The 14,552-nt window shown below is 44.6% G+C and overlaps 1 protein-coding gene across 1 annotated transcript; it reads left to right on the forward strand.

Annotated features, from left to right (window-relative positions):
• Positions 1–2,321: 2,321 nt before the first annotated feature.
• CLXN (calaxin) lies at positions 2,322–12,847 on the forward strand. The gene is made up of 6 exons (XM_045455372.1): positions 2,322–2,469; positions 7,690–7,848; positions 8,571–8,675; positions 9,343–9,494; positions 9,780–9,884; positions 12,739–12,847. Exons 1-6 carry the CDS (start codon positions 2,412–2,414, stop codon positions 12,796–12,798), a joined length of 639 nt encoding a protein of 212 aa, XP_045311328.1. The 5' UTR covers positions 2,322–2,411; the 3' UTR covers positions 12,799–12,847.
• The last annotated feature ends 1,705 nt before the right edge of the window (positions 12,848–14,552 follow it).

The raw sequence follows: 14,552 nt of genomic DNA on the forward strand, positions 1-14,552 counted from the left end.
TTTCACTAAAAGAACAGCATGGATGAAAGAACTTGGGGAGGGGGACATATGGGAGAAGAGTGCCTCACAAAGTTTTCTTCCCAGGTTAAAAACTTTTTGTCTGGCAGAACAGATTGGGCTCTTTTAATCTCAACCTCCTGTGGTATTGTCCTTACACCAGACTTTGGGCCTTAAGGGAAGATGGTCCTAAGCCTGAAGCTTGTGAAGAAAGAAGCGATTAGCTCAACCGTAGATGCTCACCAACAAGCTCTCAGTGTATGATGTCTGCAGAAACACATCTGGACATGCCCATCAACATTCTCCCCACTGATGGAGGCCCGCTCCCAAGATGTGCCAGCAGGGAGTCTGATCAGAACACCTCATAGGTAGTTTGTTTTTTTTTTTTTTTTAATTTTTTTTTTCAACGTTTATTTATTTTTGGGACAGAGAGAGACAGAGCATGAACAGGGGAGGGGCAGAGAGAGAGGGAGACACAGAATCGGAAACAAGGCTCCAGGCTCTGAGCGGTCAGCACAGAGCCCGACGCGGGGCTCGAACTCACGGACCGCGAGATCGTGACCTGGCTGAAGTCGGACGCTTAAACCGACTGCGCCACCCAGGCGCCCCATAGGTTGTTTTTAATAGACCTACCAACACAACACAGGTGGGACTCACGGATTCCCTTCATCTGTACTGACCCTTGTCTTTTAAAATGAATACTGCAATGATCTCTATAAATGAAATATTTGCTACAATGCTGTCATCTAACAAAAGCCACAAGTGTTTCACAGGTAAGTGTAATTAGAATATGTCCAGTCCTCTCCATTTGTTCTCTACAATCTGATCAGAAGCGTCACAGCTGGGGGCACCTGGGCGGCTCAGTCGGTCAAGCGACCACCTCTTGATTTCAGCTCAGGTCATGAGCTCACAGTTCATGGAATCAAGCCCTGCGTCAGGCTCTGTGCTGACAGAGCAGAACCTGCTTGGGATGCTCTCTCTCCCTCTCTGCCCTTCCCCTGTTCCAAAATAAATAAACTTAAAAAAAAAAAGTGTCACAGCTGCTAGACAAGAGGACATATAGGAATGCTATTTAACCAGAGAACTGTTGCAAACTCACAATTACTATCATTTCATATTGGTTAACTGTTCTCAGAGAACTTGCTTTAAGATAACCCAGTCCCTGCCTTCACCAAGCACCCTTGACTCTGGTTTTAAACAGCCTCCCGGTTCTTCATTTGATAAACAAATGAAACAAGGAGAGGAAATCAGAGACTTCAACCCTGGAACCATTTCATTCTGGATTGTTACTCATGGTTGGCAGAATTTTTCCGCTTTCAGACTGACAATGACATTATGTATACTATGAAATAATTTGTTTTCAAAGGCATTTTCCCCTCTGCTGTAAAACCAGGAGACAGACTGGAGAATACTGTAGGTTTTGTGCTCCTGGCTGAGCTAACCCATTTTATTGCTGTCTTAATTCCAAGAGGGTGTCCCATCTGTGATTAAGAGCAGAAAATCCTCCCACATTAAAGGACACAGAACCTGTCTTTCAAATAAGTAAAGGACCGATTTTACTGGGATATTTTTCAGAAAAGCAAGGTTGGGTTTTACCCCACAGCCAAGTGGCAGTTGTCAACCTGTCTGTTTGGGAGGCTGCCTCTTTCACTAGCTGAAACGTTGCCCGAGGCTTTTTCCAGATTCCACCGACAGCCTCCACCCCCACCTCCAAGAATGAAGGAGGGTGGGAGAACTATTCCCAACTACTTTTGCTCCCAGCAACATTACCAAAATTGTGAAGCTACCTTGTTCCAGGCTCCCTCCGGGCATCACAGCAAAAAGACTGACAACCAAAAAGAGTGGCTCAGCTTTAAGGGCAGGCTCCTCACCGTCCTACACCCCGAAAACGCTCGTCGGGGCTAACACACCTGCTAATTCCTGAGGCTCCTCCCAGCTCCCCCCGAAGATCCGAAGCCTCGCTTGGTGCCACGCGCCCCATCCCGAACACCCCTTCTGGCCGCGTGCACAGCCTACTTTCAGACCTTGGGGACTCGCAGTGCAGTCCCTCCAAGGGGCTGTGGGCCCAAAGGACAGCGACAGGGCTAAAACTCCGACGCCGGCAGACAGCAGACCCTCCAACTGCCCCGGCCGGGGCCCCGGAGGGGGCCAGCGCGCCCAGCCCCGGGGCCAACAGGCGGCGTCCGGCCGTTGCCATGGCCACGGTGCGCGTTGGGGCCGCGCACGCACCCCGCGCGCGCCGGGAGCCAATCGGCAGCCGACCCGGGCGTTGCCATGGCCACGGCGTGTGTTAGGGCCGCGCGCGCGCGCGCGCGCGCGCGCGCCCGACGGGGGCGAGCCGGCCCAGCTGCCCCGGGGCCCGGGGACCTCGCGCCCCCCGACAGCCGCCGCGGCCCGATTCCCGAGCGCCCGGCATGAACCGCAAGAAGCTGCAGAAGCTGACGGACACCTTAACTAAAAATTGCAAGCACTGTAAGTAAGAATGGAGCGAGTGCTGGGCGAGCAGAGCTCCTGGCCAGGGCGCAGGTCCTGCCCGGCACTAGTGTCCGCGGCTCGGCCCGCTTTCGGGCTCCAGTCTGAATGCCCGTGGAGCCCCACTTTCCGTGCCCTCAGGAGAAGTCTGGAAGGGAATCCCCGGGGCTACCTCGAGCCGCCTACCCACGCCTGCCCATGACCTTAAGGACCAGTAGGCAGGTATCCGGGCGTCTGGCACTACACCCCCGTGCAGGCACTCACTTGCTTCCCAAACTCTCTTCTGAACTTGCCTGTCCATTGTAGAACTGTTACGTATATACTGGCAGGACACGTGTGCTTTTCGCCTCAGACACATGCATAAAATAGGTACTGAAACCCACCAGGTTCAAGAAAACTAGAGCAGCCAGCATGCACCTGCTTTCTAGCTCTTTGTATTTTTTATCTTTTATAATATGAAATTTATTGTCCAGTTGGTTTCCAGGCAACACCCAGTGCTCATCCCAACAGGTGACCTCCTCGGTGCCCATCACCCACCGTCCCCTCCCTCCACCCCCTACTTTCCCCTCCCTCCACCCCCCTTCAACTCTCAGTTTTTAAGAGTCTTTTATGGTTTAGCTCCCTCCCTCTCTAACTCTTTTTTTCCCCTTTCCCTCCCCCATGGTCTTCTTTTAAGTTTCTCCGGATCCACATGAGTGAAAACATATGGTATCTGTCTTTCTCTGCCTGACTTATTTCACTTAGCATAATCCCCCCCAGTTCCATCCATGTTGTTGCAAATGGCCGGATTTCATTCTTCCTTGTTGCCAACTAGTATTCCATTGTGTATATAAGCCACAACTTCTTTATCCATTCATCAGTTGATAGACATTTAGGCTCTTTCCATAATTGGCTATTGTTGAAAGTGCTGCTATAAATACTGGGGTACAAGTGCCCCTATGCATCAGCACTCCTGTATCCCTTGGGTAAATTCCTAGCAGTGCTATTGCTGGGTCATAGGGTAGATCTATTTTTAACTTTTTGAGGAAGATCCACACTGTTTTCCAGAGAGGCTGCACCAGTTTGCATTCCCACCTAGCTCTTTTTAGAGCAAGTAAACTGGCGGGATCCAAGTTCTGGAAACTTACCAGGAAATCCATCAGGGAAAAATGGTTATCAATAGCTGAACACCCATAGGAAAGATGAGTTGAGTGTCACAAAAACCTGTACCTCAGAGCAAGGAAGTGTGTCTGGAAACCAAAGAGCTCTACAAAGCTAAACACACAGTCAAGAACCTGCTCCCGGCTCCAGACTTAGACTTTGCAGTTGCTGCTGGGGTTGCCAGGTAAAGGAGACCGCAGGCGACAAAATGAGCACTTATTGAAGAGGTCTGCTCCAATTACACATTCCAAAACACGGTCCTAGAGTTTCACAGGCAACTTTAGAATTGTATCCAGAACTGTACTTGGGCGAGGAGGCACTGAAGCTAGGAGATGGTTTGCAATGAGAAAGATACGTCTGATGCACAAGTTTACAAATTGTTTTGCTGATTGCAAAACTAATGGCCACTTGAGAAAATAGGAGAAGCCATAATCCCAGGACCACCCCCATTGTGCAAAGGAGGAACAAAAAGGTGTAATGGAGTCCTAGAGATTTAGGATCTGGTGTCTTCTAGTTGTACTTAGTATCTAAATACAGCCCCCTTTAGTGGCGCATCACTGTAGCTAAAAGTTAGGGTGTGTATAAACATCTGAAGCTTCTTAGTAAAAAAGCCATCCTATGACGTAAGGGATTGTTATGGTTATTATAATCTGGTGAGAGTTTTGTCCTGTTGTTGTTTTTCTCAAAATAATTCCATTTCAAGGGAAAAAAAAAAAAAAACAGATCTTAAAACATCTAGTGAACATTGTGAATAAACAATGCAGTGACTGCTATCCACAATGCTGAATTTGATTTCGTCCCTGTTCAGTAAGTTTACAGTGTACTGTGAACAGTCAAAAGGTGGATGTATTAAAAGGTAAGTGAAAACCTGGCAGGTAAAACAACCAACCCCTTTTCCTTTTGTCCTTACATAAAATTTTTAAAGTGGGCCTGAAAAACCTAGATGATGACTAGTTCAATTCTATACAGGTAGTTACAAGTCATGGACATTATCATTAAAACGTTGTTTGAAACAGAGAACCTTTCCCCTAAAGTCAGATTTTCTTTTACTTGCCAGATGATAATCCTGCCAGGGTGAAATGGAAAAATTCTGCAGAATCAGAGAAAAAAATATCTTAAGTGATTGCCCAGCTAACCTCCCATTCTACAAATATGATGTGCAGAGCACATGTAGGCCAATCCAAAGAGATGAAAATCAATTCTTGAATTTCCCTTGGTTTCATTTAGTATTTCATTCTAGAATTTAAGAAACATTGCAGCAAGAAAGACTTTCTTATGGCCAATCTTGGATCTTTTGGGTAATAAATTAAGCTAATATTCTTTAATTTTTATTTCAGGCATAAATGGAAAATGGCTAATCAACATCCACTCTACTAACATTTCATATACATGAATATCATTCTTCGTGCAGGCTTTTCCTTTTTTTTTTTTTTTCACGTTTATTTGTTTTTGACAGAGAGACAGAGCTTGAGTGGGGAAGGGGCAGAGAGAGAGGGAGACACAGAATACAAAGCAAGTTCCAGGCTCTGAGCTGTCAGCACAGAGCCTGATGCGGGGCTCAAACCCACCAACCCTGAGATCGTGACCTGAACCGAAGTGGGACACTTAACCAACCGACTGAGTCACCCAGGCGCCCCTATGCAGGCTTTTCTTCTTCAGCTACTAACAGTTCCTTTATTTTTAGAGGGGTGTGTGTGTGTGTGTGTGTGTGTGGTTGAACATATGTAACATCAAATTTACCATTTTCAGTGTACGATTCTGTGGCATGAAATGCATTCACATCATTGTGCAGCCATTACCACCATCCATCTCCAGAACTTTTTCATCTTTCTCAGCTGAAACTGTACCCACTAAACTGTCTCTCCTCATTTCCCCTTCCACCAGCCCCTGGCAGCCACCATTCTACTCTCCATATCTGAATTGCACCACTCTAGTGCATCATATGAGTGAAATAATGCAATATTTGTCCTTTTGTATCGGACTTCTCTCACTCAGCGGAATGTCATCAAGTTTCATCCACGTTGTAGCCTGTGTCAAAATTTACTTCCTTTTCAAGACTGAATAATATTCCATTAGATGCATACGCTCCATTTTATGTATCCATTTCTCCATCGATGGTCACTTGGTTTGCCTTCGCCTTTTGGCTCTTGTGAATTACCTTGTTATGAACATTGACGTACAAGCACCTGAGCGCTTGCTTTCAGTTCTTTTAAGCATATACCCAACAGTGGAGTCACTGGGTGACCTAGTGTAATGTCTTTGTTTAATGTTTTTTTGAAGAACGGGTATGCTATTTTCTATAGCAACTAACTGCTCTCTTTTTCTTAAATTTATTTACTTTGAGAGAGAGAGAGAGTGGGGGAGGGTCAGGAAGAGGGAAAGAGAGAGTGAGAATCCTAAGCAGGCTTGCACTCTCAGCATAGAGGCGCACACAGGGCTCAAACTCACAAACCATGAGATCATGACCTGAGCCTAAATCACGAGTCAAACGCTTAACTGACTAAGTCACCCAGATGCCCCATAATAGCTCTTTTTAAAATTATAACCATTATATTGTTTCCTACTATTTAATCCATTTTAAAAGAAATTTATTTTAACATTTATTCATTTTTGAGAGACAGAGGAGAACAGAACGTGAGCAGGGGAGAGGTAAAGAGAGGGAGACACAGAATCTGAAGCAGGCTCCAGGCGCTGAGCTGTCAGCACAGAGCCCGATGAGGGGCTCGAACTCACGGAGAATGGGATCATGACCTGAGCTGAAGCTGGACACTTAGCAGACTAAGCCACCCAGGCACCCCCTATTTAATCACTTTTTTTTTTTTACCAAATCTTTAATTTCCCCTAATATTCAATGTTCCTCCTAACTTGTGGCACCCAAAACCAGATAATCACATTCAATCCTGTCTTGACTTGTAGGATGAGGCGTGATTTCTCCAATCCTACCTACTGTCTTCCTTTATATTCACACAGGTTTCATCCTTGATTTTTAAAACAAGTCATAATTTTGTTTTGTTCTGACATAAAATCTTTCTCCTCCCCCACCTATACTTCATATTTAAACTCCCTTTTATGTTCTTAATGCCAGGTAATCACTTCCACCTACGTCCAATGAGAATTGGAACACAAATAATTAGCTCAGGGTTTATAAACACCCGTCATGCAATTATGTGCCTGGGCCAGTGTACATGTCTGTGTATCTATTTTAAATAAAAATTCCCCTTCCACCACGATACTACTGAATCCTTGTGTGTTGATTTTCACATACAACAAGGACCATGATGGGTGCTAGAAGATGGTTAAATGCTTCTGAATTGGAAAATAGGTGATTCTGATGTCCAAAATCTGGCTTAATGATTTCACCAAAGCTGATGTTAAGTGAAAATTATTGCCTGGTGTTCAGGAGTCTGGTATCTATTCCCAGGGAAAAGTTAAGTGATTCCATAAATGCCTATAATCAAAATGCTGGGGGAAAGTGACCATTCTTAAACATTACCTTGCTTACTTTCAATTGCATCTCTACTGCCTTTAAAGTTCAGGATCCAACCCCACAATCGTTCTTCAGGTAACTTGGCTAATATTCTTTTCTTCCTAAATGTGACTGAGTGTACATCTGTTTAATATTCAAGTCCTATTCAGTGGGAAGGCTATTTCTCTTATTTTAAATTTTTTTTTTAACATTTATTTTTGAGACAGAGAGAGACAGAGCATGAATGGGGGAGGGGCAGAGAGAGAGGGAGACACAGAATCAGAAGCAGGCTCCAGGCTCTGAGCCATCAGCCCAGAGCCCGAAGCGGGGCTCGAAGTCACGGACCGCGAGATCGTGACCTGAGCTGAAGTCGGACGCCCAGCCGACTGAGCCACCCAGGCGCCCCTATTTCTCTTATTTTAATGGGGAATCCTCTGTAGTGGCCACCCACTATTAATTTAAGTGTCATGAATCTTAAAACAGAATAGTCGTCTGTTGAAAACTGAGTATTTGATGGCCTTGATGTTGTTTATAAACTCATTAATGTAAAGTTTAAGTTAGAAATTAAAGATTAAAATACATTTTTGTTACATTTTAATTTTACTTTTTCACAGTTAATAAATTTGAAGTGCAATGTCTTATAAATCTTTTTCATAACCTGGTGGGAGATGTAACAGAGCGGCAAGGTATGGTCACTGGACTAGATCGTAATGCATTTCGAAACATCTTACACATGACATTTGGAATGACAGATGACATGATTATGGACAGAGGTAAGAAGACACAATATTCAAATGGGCTACATCTAGCCATAACTGGAAAAAAAAAAAGTTTGGAGTTTGGACATATTCCTTGGTAGGAAGCTTAATGTTCTGAATTCCCAATTTCACTTGAATATGAAAAATTAATTTGCATATGCATAGGGGAGGATCATAGGGAAGGAGATTCTACCCTGTGTATTCTGTGTATTTAAAAGAAGTCTAGCTTGAATAATTAGGTTTTCCTTACTTTATATCTGAAAGCCTCAAATAGTTCTATTTCTACTTAGTAAACATAATGATGAAAATAATAGTTTTAAAAGGACATACAAACTTTACATCATCAAAAGTATTTCAACAAAAATTAAGTTATAGTCTTCTGTATCATGTAATAGCATACTTTTCTTGAGTAAGAAAAATATAAAATAATGTATTTTATGCTAATATATCAGCATGTTTAATTACTAGTATATTCATATGTTAATAATTATTGATTAATATATTTAGATGCTCAGAATTTACTTTGTTCCCACAAAATACGAAGGGAGAGTGTCAAAGTTTAAATAAAAGAGTTCCCGATGTTATGTCTTAGTTCTCCCCTTTGTCGAGTGAGAACGTTGGACCATCTAATCCTGAAATTCCGTCTAAATTTTAGAAGTGAGTGGCACCAGTGTAAACGTACTTCTGAGAAAAAAAACGCAGCACAGCTGTAATGTTGTACTTGTCTCCTCTCTCAGTATTCCGAGGTTTTGATAAGGACAACGACGGCTGTGTAAACGTATCAGAGTGGATTTCTGGATTATCAGTATTTCTTCGAGGAACTCTGGAAGAAAAAATGAAATGTAAGATTTCAGGTTATTCTATTGCTTTGGACATTAGGATTAACACATCGAAAGAACTTCCCTCCCGTCTTCCAAACCTGCCAGTGAAAAGGTCTGTCTTTTCGTTGGTTAGTTTGAATCCCCCGTGGCCTCTTTTACAGAGCGAGTTTAAGTCAATGATAAAGGTTGAAAAAAAATTAATACAAAGGAAAACCAAGAGGTCCTGGGGAGTCGTTCGTGCCGAGCAAACCTGCATAAGCATATACTATCCATGCTGTTTGCGTGTGCAGTTATGTATCAAGGTGTTAAGTATTTTACATATTTACCTGAGCTGTTAACCACAGAAGTAGTGAACGTTGGTTCAAGTCTTCTGATTCTTAATTCATTCTTAATTCATGCTGATGAACTCTGCTTAAGGATCGTATTTCAGTCAGTTTTTCCAAGAGCTCAGGTCATTGTTCCTTGGCTTGTTCACAGCCGAATGAGTGTAAGGACTCATTTTCTAAGGGTCGTTCACTACATGCAGCAAGCGTCCATGAAGCATTTACTATGGAAAGTAGATTGCCCTACAGCCTGCGGGGTTGACATGAACATCCACAATACAGATGTTGGCCTTGAAAACTGTATAAGAGCACATTTTCCCTTAGTGAGAGTATCAGATTCATAACTGGTTGTTTTTTTTTAAAAGATTGCTTTGAGGTGTTTGATTTGAATGGTGATGGATTCATTTCAAAGGAGGAGATGTTCCATATGTTAAAGAACAGCCTTCTCAAACAGCCGTCTGAAGAAGACCCTGATGAAGGAATCAAAGATTTGGTTGAAATAACTCTTAAAAAAATGGTAAATATGGGAAATTTAGGATTTTATATTGAAATTTACAGGCCAGATATGGGGTAAGGCACTAGAACTCAAATTATAGTAACTGTCAGTTTCCTGCTTGGTAAAATGAAACACTTACATTGTTGCCCTTTTTTACTATAATATTGAAAGTTCTTTTCAATTTCATTATTTAGTCTCTCATTTTCCCATCACCTTTCTCCTATCAATACTTGACCAACAAAAGACAGTCTGTGTTTGCAATAAGCATTTTTCATGTCGACTGATGTGTGGCTGGTCACCCCCCAGGACCATGATCATGATGGGAAGCTGTCTTTCTCAGATTATGAACAGGCTGTGAGGGAAGAGACCCTTCTACTAGAAGCTTTCGGACCATGTCTACCTGATCCAAAGGTAATATCGCTTTCACTGAACAGTGACCAATACATAACGGAGAGTCAACAACCCAGGACTTGTAGGTTTGGTGAGTGAAGGATCAGATGAATTATGTTCACCCACGAGGAATAGCTTCTAAGTAGGGAAAGCCCACCTGCTGGTTCATCTCATAGTACCGTTTTAGCCTAATGCCATTTTTCCCATTCATTAACTCATTCATTCAGGTAAGAAACAATTATTGAAGCATAATGTACTCCAGAAACACAGATGAAAGGTTCCATGTCTGCACTCAAGGGCTAATATTTTCCTGGGAAAAGCCAGCATGAAACCAATTACACAACAGTGTGATAAGTATTACTATAATAATGCTGACTTGTTAAGTGTTTCATCTATGTCAGGCGATGTTTATTACCTCATTTAATCCCCCCAACAATGCTATGAAGGAGGTAGTATTATTATCCTCATTTTACAGATGAAGAAAATGAGCATCAGAGAGTTTTGGCGAGTTGCCCCAGATCAGTCACCAGTTACGGAGTACCCTGGGCGCCCTGGTGCTCCAGTCCATAGAGATATGTGCCGGAGAGTGCCGCGGTGGTCGGGGGCATCTAATCCAGCTGCATGGAATCACTGGTGAATGGCTGGTGGCACAAGGAAGGCTCAGCTGGGTTTTAAGGCCACAACAGTTAGCAAGGTCCAAATGGAGAAGAGCAGTCTAAGCAAGACATATGCATGGGAGGGGAAGACAGGGGACAGAAAGAAAGACTGTGTTAGAAGAGCATTCAGTGTGGTATGAGACTCATGTTGACGCTAGACATGCATAGGAGAGCCAAGTCCTATGGCGCTTAGAGCTTGGATTTTGTCTTGAAGCTCATGAGGATTCATTGGAAGATTTTAAGCAGGTGGAGTGACGTGATATATAAATATTACCATATACCCGCTTCCCCAATCTCTGGTTGTTTTATCCAGCTGCCTATTCAATATGTCCAGTAGATAATCTCAATGAACTCTTGGTTTTCCTCTAAAAATCACTTCTCTCCCATCTTCCCTACCTCAGTAAATGACATGTATCTACACTCAGTTTCAGTCAAAAACCTAAGTCACCCTTAATTTCCCTCTTATAGCAGCTCCTACTTCAAAATATGTCCTTGGGGCACCTTCATGGTCAGTTCATGGCATCAGCTCAGGTCACGATCTTGCGGTTTTTGAATTTGAGCCCCGCATCAGGCTCACTGCTGTCAGTGTGGAGCCCACTTCGGATCCTCTGTCCCCCTTGCTCTCTGCCTCTCTCTCTCTCTCTTAAAAATGAACAAAATACGGCCTTGAGTATAACCTCTCCACGTGTGTGTGATTGCCAACCTAAATCAAGCTGCCACCCTGACACTCGGCCTATATCATTGGCTTTCTTGCTTCTGATGTTGCCCCCCACAAACTATGCTCTGTAACATCCAGTGTATTTGAAAACACAAATGCTGTCGTGCCTCTCTCTTGCTTGAAATCCCCAGTGTGTTCTGATGCCTGTTCGGTGGCCCCTATGTCTCTCTCCAAACCATGGTCTCCTACTACCTTCCCAATGGAAGATTCCTGCCCCTGGAGCAGCCACCTACCTGTTCTCCCTACAGAAGGTGCCTCTGCACTTGCTGTAGCTTCTTTCTGAGTGTCCTGTGCCCAGACCTCAGCATGTCTCAGATGCTTACTTCACTCAGTCTCTGAGCAGATGCCATCCACCCTCTTAACTACTGCATCCCCTCCACCCCCTACCACTGCCCCTTTTTGCTTTGTAGTTCTTATCACCATATAGAATGTACTTATCTACTCATTTACTTCTTGTCTGTCTCGAAACATGGATATAAGTTCCCTGAGGGCAGGAACTTAGTCTTTTTTTTTTTTTTCACCATATTTCCCCATATACCATGTGTAGCACATGGTATACAGTAGGTGCTTAGCAAATGCTGAGAGGATGGATGGATGGATCTCAGGAGTGCCCAGTAGTGAGTTCTAGATCTGCCTCTTTCCATCTCCTCAGGAAGTACTTTATCACTGGCCTTTCTCTTTCCCCTACATCTTCAACCTCTTACCTCACTACAAAATTTTGCCCTTCAGAATTTAAATTGAGCCTCATCTGAAAAATGGTGAGAGAGAGAGAGAGAGATAAGGGAAGGGAAGGGGGAAGGGAAGGGGATGGGCCTGGGGAGGGGAAGGGAAGGAAACAGGGAGGGAAAAAGGAAAAGGCAGAGGAAGGAAGGGAGGAAAGAAAGAACCTGACTTTAATCCCACACGTACTCCTATTTCCTGTCCAATGGCTTTCTTCCTTACAGTCAAACGTCGTGAGAGAACGGTCTATATTTGTGACCCACACTACGCGGTTCTTCAGCCCGTTCCTGAAACTGCTCCTTGCTGAGGTCACAACACCCTACTTGTTAGTAGGTCCCAAGCGCAGGGCTCTTGGTTTCTTGTCCTGCTGGCCCACATCCCTTCCCCACCCCAGCTCTCATTGCAGCTGCTCGGCTCCGGCCGCAGCCTGGCTGTGACATCATGAGGCCTCCTGGACTCCGGAGCCCCCATGTAGTCACCCTCTGACACCGTCCCGCCATGAATTAAGCTCCGTTTGTGGCCACCTGGCCACCAGGCTGGAGGCTCCTCGAGAGCTGCGTCATGCCCCTTTGCTCATCTTTGTGGCCCCAGACCGAGTGTCATGTTGGAACATAGCACTGTCCCTGCGCGTGAGTGGAAAGTGCACGAGTGTCACAAGCTCCTGGTCCCCATTCTTCTTCAGTTATCTTGTAGCTCTTCAAACATGAAGGAGACATACAGAACGTTTGCTTTCCTTACCTTTTTGGAAGTCTGTGCTAATTTGAGCACTTTTTTTTTACAGAGCCAGATGGAATTTGAAGCCCAAGTTTTTAAAGATCCGAATGAATTCAATGATATATAAATACCTAAATGTCTGTGTTGTCTCAAGTGAGTAAAAAAGGAGGCGCATACGTATTGTTTATTTCTCCTGCTTAGCTCAGAAAGATGATGTTGAGTCGTGTGTTTGGGGCAGGGGAGGGGACTCACCAACAGCTGTCATCCAACCTTGGTGGAAGATGCAAATGAACAAATGGGAGACAAGAAGCCCCATTCTGAGTGTGCGCTTGGCAATTTAACATTGCCAGATATCTTATCACGTAGACTATCCATTGAACTATCGTGAAACAAATCAATTGTATAATCATGCAGAGGCAAATACTCGTCATGTCAGAAAGATGCTGGGTATACACTGAAAAATCAGTGAGACTACTGAATTTCCTTTGGAGCGGTAAATCAAGACCACATCCAAAGAAGGAAAGGGTAATGATGGCAGTTAGCATTTCGACACTTTTCCGCTAGGCATGGAGGGACACTCGGAGAGCTGAAAGCGGCATGGGACCTACTTCAGCATGATGCCTATTATTGTGTGAGGCTTTGCCAGAACAGCCTTGGAGACAGTAAGCATCTGAAGGCAGGGATCCCCGCAACCCATCTTTGTGTCTGGCACAGCGGTGAGGACCGTCGCCTGCATGGAACGGGTGCGCAGTCGACAGCGTGGAGGGAAAAGTGCAAAGTGCTGCAAGATAAATCCAGACTCTTGGTGAGCGGAGGAGGAAGAGAGGGCTGTTTCTGTGCATGAGGCGTGATGCGGCCACAGCTCTCGGTCCATCTCTGGGGTCACCCCGAGGCTCCTCACGCATTGCGGCCGGTTGTAAGGTCCCCTCTCTGCGCTGGATCCCTCTGCCTCTCCGCTTCAGCCCCATCCCTTGCCCCCCTCGCCCCACCTGGGAGCGCCTGTGTCATGCCCCCGCCTTTGGCATCCCCTCACGCACCCCTTAACAGGGAGCGCGTCACGTCTCCTCCTTCCAGCCGTGAACTCCCGAAGGCAAAGCCGCCTCCTCGGCCTCCTACGGTCCAGCAGGTGCCTGGAGGCACTGGGCGCAACCTGAGAACGATGGGGCCCGCTGAGGTTCCGGTAGCTGCCGTTCGCCCCTTTCTTACATGCGTGCAGGCAGCTGAGGGCGTGCACATCTGCAGCTATGCGCTCCGTCCACAGATGAACACTCGGAGGCCACTTGAGACATTAAATCCTTTCGTTAACATACGTATTAAGTTTAAGCAAGAGTACCTTGTGTTAAAAAAAAAAAAAAAAAAAAAGGACTGATACAAATAAATGGAATAAGTGATTCCATGAAATAAAAGGTATTTTACCGCCTGTGTATTTTCTTAAAATTTTAGATTCTTACATAGATGGACCGCGACACCATTTTCCTGCCTTGAGTAGGTCTAAACAGTGGAACGCACAATGCTTTGATTTTTTAAAAATTATGTTTTTCTGATTATGAAGTCAGAGAGGTTCGCTGAAGACCATTTCAGAAGTTTAGGAAATTAAAAAATAAAATATTCATGAATACTCTGGCATACATTCTTTCAGGCTTTCTGAAGGCACTTGTAAGTATAGCTATATTTTTGCCCAGAGTAGACCTATATATTTTTGTAGATGATCACGTTGAAAAATGCCCTTTTTTAAGCTCTTTTTTTATGGACCTCCAGCGTATGGCATTTCCTCAGGTCGACTTCTATTTGCCTACAGCCTGACCACCTGGCCCATCACAACAGGCTTGATTAAGCTCCTCCCCTGTCACTGACATTTCGGTTGTTCCCACGTTTTTTTGG

This window comes from Leopardus geoffroyi, chromosome C3 (assembly GCF_018350155.1).
Source record: "Leopardus geoffroyi isolate Oge1 chromosome C3, O.geoffroyi_Oge1_pat1.0, whole genome shotgun sequence".
NCBI lineage: Eukaryota > Metazoa > Chordata > Mammalia > Carnivora > Felidae > Leopardus > Leopardus geoffroyi.

What these genes read in the sequence shown, in the direction of transcription:
- CLXN (XM_045455372.1), top strand. Translation starts at nt 2,412, where the DNA reads ATGAACCGCAAGAAGCTGCAGAAGCTGACGGACACCTTAACTAAAAAT. An exon ending in TGACATGATTATGGACAGAG is followed by an intron (nt 7,849 to 8,570) that starts GTAAGAAGACAC and finishes CTCCTCTCTCAG; the next exon opens with TATTCCGAGGTTTTGATAAG. An exon ending in TCTGGAAGAAAAAATGAAAT is followed by an intron (nt 8,676 to 9,342) that starts GTAAGATTTCAG and finishes TTTTTTTAAAAG; the next exon opens with ATTGCTTTGAGGTGTTTGAT.